The sequence below is a fragment of the Pelobates fuscus genome, chromosome 2, assembly GCF_036172605.1.
Source record: "Pelobates fuscus isolate aPelFus1 chromosome 2, aPelFus1.pri, whole genome shotgun sequence".
Lineage (NCBI taxonomy): Eukaryota > Metazoa > Chordata > Amphibia > Anura > Pelobatidae > Pelobates > Pelobates fuscus.
Genome location: NC_086318.1, coordinates 207,704,372 through 207,710,371, shown reverse-complemented (window position 1 = coordinate 207,710,371; position 6,000 = coordinate 207,704,372). Strand labels below are relative to the sequence as shown.

Genomic DNA, 6,000 nt, shown 5'->3' with positions numbered 1-6,000 from the left:
AAAGCTTCAAGGACTGCTGATTTTTTTTAACCCCTTAAGAATTACTACAGTAAATATAGTAATTTGTGCAATTGTCTAACCATCATCTTGAGTTAATATTTTGGATATGCTTCCCAAATTATTTATGCTTTTTAGACACATTTTTTAAATATGAAAAAATATATCAATACATCAAAATGATCAAAATATGACCATTTGTTTTCCATAATATTAAATTATATATTAAATCATGTTGAAAGTTTATCCAAAAATATTAAACCAAAATAAAATTCAAACCTTTCAAAGACTTAAGAAAATTATAGTTTTGTTTTCTTTAAATGTCTTGTATGAGTGCAAAGGGGAAAGCTAACCATAAGACATATGTGGTGTTGACCTTTGTCCTAAGATAATACATAAGACTGAGTTTAGAAGGAAGTAGCTACTTCCTTGAAATTCAGTGCTTTGGTATACATCGTAACAATTTTTAAATAATGAAGTTTTTTAGGTGCATGATTTTCTATATCTTTTTGTTTTAATTATAATTAGTTACATGGATTTCAGGCATTAACAATGCATAGTTATACTTACTATACTGTCCATTTGCTAATGGCATGTGAACGTTTTTACTGGGTTCGCATGCTTAATTATCTTTAATTTTGAATATCTAATAGATATCAGTTTCTTGTTCATTTATTAATTTTCCTAATAATCAGTATGTGTCAGGACTTAAGAAAATATATTACAGTGGAACCAGTGATATTTTTCTTCATGACTGGGATATTTCTACAAACCCCAGCATATCAACAGCTTATACTGAGCAAGGTAAGCTTATTTATCATTTCTTACAATATGATAAAACTGTTGTGTCTAGAATACAGTTAATAATGATATCAGCATGCATTATATCCCTTATGACTGGATTAGAATAATATGAAAATATAACCATTTTTATATAAAAAAAAAATAAATAAAAATAAAATATAAATGTGTATATAATAACAATGGAAGCTTGGCACTCTCCTTTAAATAGAAAATAAGACAAATCTTGCCTGGGTGCTCTATCCACAATCGTCCAATATGTAGAATAGATTAAAAAAAAAAAAAAATGGGATGCACTCACAGGTCTTCCAAATAGTGAAAATGGTGCTTTATTAAACAATAGGATGCATATAGAAATCGATTGACGTTTCGACCCTGCCAGGAAAAAGACCCGAAACGTCAATCGATTTCTATATGCATCCTATTGTTTAATAAAGCACCATTTTCACTATTTGGAAGACCTGTGAGTGCATCCAGTTTTTTAATCTATTCTACATATTGGACGATTGTGGATAGAGCACCCAGGCAAGATTTTTCTTATTTTTTATTTTAAGGAGAGTGCCAAGCTTCCATTGTTATTATATATATATATATATATATATATATATATATATATATATATATATATATATATATATATATATATATATATATATATATATATATATACTGGTTTAACTTTTTTGGGTCAGCATCAGAAATGATCTCAATGTTTCAAATGATTTAACCACAAAAAATCTCATAGCCTTCTGTAGATAAGCTATTTGAAATGTTTTTTTGACAGATTGAGAATTTCTGATGCTGATCCAAAAACTAAATCAAGGTCCTAATTTGAGATTATATTTAATCATACATGAAGCATATGCAGTGAAACATCTAACGTAGCAAAGCATCAAAGAGGGTTAATAATAATGCTTCACTGACTAAGATAACCTCAAATAAATGTCTTTATAGGTTCAGACTCTGTTACCTTTTTAAGACATTTTCAGTTCCATAGCATGAAACTCATAAAGCAATAACCTCCTTATTATGTTAAGTCTAATTTTCGTTTCACAGTTATTAGTAAGCTGTTTAAAAGGTCTGTTATAAAAAAAATTGTGCTTTGACATCACATCTACTACTTCCCTATAAATAAATGGCTTGCATGTATGTTTGCCAAAAATAAATGTTTGATAAGCATTGCTAGTACAAAACAGCTAGTAGATCAATGCGGCTACAAAATTCCATCAGGTTTTCATTTTCCTCCCCTATCTTTTACGCCTTCATGCTATTTATATCTGCTTTCACTGACTCTCGCCACAGATTCATCATTACAATTTTGCAAAACTGAACATAATGTTTTGGGTAGAAAGAGAGAATAAAATAAAGGAATAAAATAAGACTTCTGTAAGTAGACATTTTATAGAAGAACATGGTAGAGAATTGTCTGTGTTTCATTTTCAGGTAATTGATAAAGCTGTGATCCCCTCTAGTTAAATATTCTTGATCTTCAATTTGAAGGCAATGACTCCCATTGGCCTGAATGTGTAGTGGGGCATTTCCCTTCTATATTGATTATCGATGAGTTACATAGTCACCTGGATATTTGTAGATGCTTTATTTGTTTTTATTTCAATTGTTATATCTGGTGGCACTTTGGTATGTATGCTTTTAATTGTATCACTGTCTATAAAATATTACCATGTAATATGTCTATAATAATATTAAAGTAAACATTGCCTTTTCTGTGAAAAGGCGGTGTTTAAATTACAAAGCCTGCATGGACACCAGAACAACTATTAATCTTTAGTAAATTATTGATTCCAAGTTGGAGTTAAGAGGCAGTGGCTAGCAGTAGTATACAGCACTGACAGTAACCATCAGTCTGACACTGGGATGAACGCACTTAAAGTTTGTGTTAGTACAACTGTGGCAGTAGCTAGGCAAGAGGATTTCTTTTTTGATATTTACTAAATAACACACTCCCCCCAGCCCCCCTCAAAATATATATATATATTTATTTTACAAATAAATAACAAAACACACTTTAAAAAAGATTAATCTGGTGATTCCAAATTCATGTATTATATCAATGAAGCAGACTATCTAACACTTAAAGATTTTTGAGAGCCACTGTGGCATTAGCATTTTACTGACACATTCCCCCCAAAATTATTTTCTTTCTGCAAACCCTAAACAAAAAAACAACAACTTTTAAAACTGTAAATTGTTAATTTAGTCTCACACTAGGAACAAAGTGACACAATAGAAAAGTCCTATATTCCACTCAAAGTTGTATTAAGTTCTACAGATAGGCTGAGTAGATACAACAGTACCTGTTACGGTTACCTCCAAGCTAGTTGAAGGCTGGACCGCTTGGATGTCCTGGTTCCCGAGTGTGGGGAGAGAGAAGCGCCGTTCCGTTCCGCATACCACAAGAATCCTACGAATATAAAGCAATCCCACTAGCTATAGTACAGCTAGGATACCCTGGTTCCCACAAACGAGTTGAGGCTGCGATTTGAGGGTCAAAACGAACTGGGTTTAATGGCACATGGACATCGCTATTTATGCAAAACCCCAGGTCCAGGGACAGCCCCCTCTAGACCTGATGGGATACAGTGACAATACAAACAGTTGACCAATGACCTTACAGTGTATCGTTTGAAATAGTCACCGCCCAGCTTGGAGATAATGACTCTAACGATTATGGCAATTCAATTAGCGCCCAAAATCCCACGTGTTATTATAACAGGTAAAACAGCATAAAAATACATAACTGTAACATTTTAGTAGACACATTTTACATTCTACCATTCATTAGATAGCGCAGATCTGAGCTCAGCAGATATTAGAATAGTGCACAGACCTCACTAACGGTATAGCCAGTCTTTTACATACAAAGTCCTTTAGTGTTTCTTTGTCCCGAACACGAGATGGCGGCCATGTTTTCTGTCAGTTAATAGGTGAGCGGGACCTGGCTCTAAAACCCATGGAGCGAGAAACAGGTAAACAGTTGCACGAATACCGTTCCGTGGATGGCTGTCCCAGCCTTTCATGCACAGAAAGTAGACCGCCCTGAAGGAGGTAATTAGCCTGCGGTTAACCGCAGCCTCAACGTTCTAATTGGAGACACACGCCGGAGTGTAGGTGGTCCTCGTTCGGAAGTTTGAGTACAGTGAATTATTATACGAACGAGGCCACCTTAAGGCAGTCAATTAAGATTGTGGTTAAGCGCAAGCCGCAGCTTTCCGGTGGTCATCCGTTCGGTTGTTTCAAAGGTGAAAAAGGTTAAGTGGCGGCACACGCCAAGGGCTGGGTGGTCTTTGTTCGTATGCACGAATATATAATCCTGGTTGTCCGTGTAATTGTGTCCATACAGCAATAATACCGAAAAAAAGGGCATACGGTAACATAAAACAAGGTTATCCAGTAATGATCTGCAGAGCGCCAGTAACAGTACCTTAACCCCTTAAGGACAGAGCTTCAGAAGCTTGTCTTTCACTTAATGACAACAGCATTTTTTGCTGTTTACGTTCAACTGCAATTTGCATTTTAATAATTTATTGCACCGACACATATTATATACCATTTTTTAAAGGACAGAAAGGGCTTTAATTTGATGTAAACATATATATACCGTATATACTCGAGTATAAGCCGAGTTTTTCAGCCCATTTTTTGGGCTGAAAAACCCCAACTCGGCTTATACTCGAGTCAAGGTCTGTATTATGGCAATTTGCATTGCCATAATACAGACCGGGGGAGAGGGGGGCTGGCAGAGCTGTACTTACCTGTTCTGCAGCTCCTGTCAGCTCTCTCCTCCTCCGCGCCGTCCGTTCAGCACCTCGGTCAGCTCCCAGTGTAAGTCTCGCGAGAGCCGCGGCTCTCGCGAGACTTACAGTGTGAGCTGATAGAAGGAGCTGCACGGACGGCGCAGAGGAGGAGAGAGCTGACAGGAGCTGCAGAACAGGTAAGTACAGCTCTGCCAGCCCCCCTCTCCCCCCCACTGAACTGCCACTGGACCACCAGGGAAGGAGAGCCCCCCTCCCTGCCATGTATCAAGCAGGGAGGGGGGACGAAAAATAAATAAAATAAGAAATAATAATAAAAAAAAATAATAATAATAATAATAATAATAAAAAAAATAATAAAAAAAAGGGGGTATAAGGACCACTGTGGGAGGGGGGGGTATAAGGACCACTATGGGAGGGAGGGGGTGGGATAAGGACCACTATGGGAGGGAGGGGGGGTATAAGGACCGCTATGGGAGGAAGGGGGGGGATAAGGACCACTATTGGAGGGAGGGGGTGGGATAAGGACCACTATGGGAGGGAGGGGGGTATAAGGACCGCTATGGGAGGGAGGGGGGGGATAAGGACCACTATGGGAAGGAGGGGGGGGATAAGGACCACTATGGGAGGGAGGGGGGGATAAGGACCACTATGGGAGGGAAGGGGGGGATAAGGACCACTATGGGAGGGAGGGGGGGGATAAGGACCACTATACCACTATGGAAGGGAGGGGGGGATAAGGACCACTATCGGAGGGAGGGGGTGGGATAAGGACCACTATGGGAGGGAGGGGGGGAGAAAAGGAACACTATGGAAGGGAGGGGGGGATAAGGACCACTATCGGAGGGAGGGGGGTGGGATAAGGACCACTATGGGAGGGAGGGGGGGAGAAAAGGAACACTATGGGAGGGAGGGGGGATAAGGACCACTATGGGAGGAAGGGAGGGGGGGGATAAGGACCACTATGGGAGGGAGGGGGATAAGGACCACTATGGGAGGGAGGGGGGGATAAGGACCACTAGGGGAGGGAGGGGGGGATAAGGACCACTAGGGGAGGGGAGGGGGAAGTAAGGACCACTAGGGGAGGGGAGGGGGAAGTAAGGACCACTAGGGGAGGGGAGGGGGAAGTAAGGACCACTAGGGGAGGGGTGAGTCAGGACCACTGGGGGAGGGGGGTGAAGGAACACAGGGGTGGGGAGGTAAGGACCACTGAGGGAGGAGGAGGGGAGGTCAGGACATATGGGGGAGGGCAAATATCCTTGCACCGGCCCTGCACACACTGCATTCATACACTGCATTCATACACACACTGCATTCATACACACACTGCACTCATACACACACTGCACTCATACACACACACTGCACTCACACACACTGCATTCATACACACACACACTGCACTCATACACACGCTGCACTCATACAC

General features: G+C 39.9%; 1 protein-coding gene across 1 annotated transcript in view; it reads left to right on the top strand.

Moving 5' to 3' along the window:
• The first annotated feature begins 697 nt into the window (after positions 1-697).
• Positions 698-6,000, top strand: part of LOC134585705 (proton-coupled folate transporter-like) — a 542,847-nt gene continuing 537,544 nt past the window's right edge. The window contains exon 1 of the mRNA XM_063441161.1: positions 698-801. Within this exon, the coding sequence (XP_063297231.1) occupies positions 748-801 (54 nt within the window). The 5' untranslated portion in view covers positions 698-747. The remainder of the gene's footprint in view (positions 802-6,000) is intronic.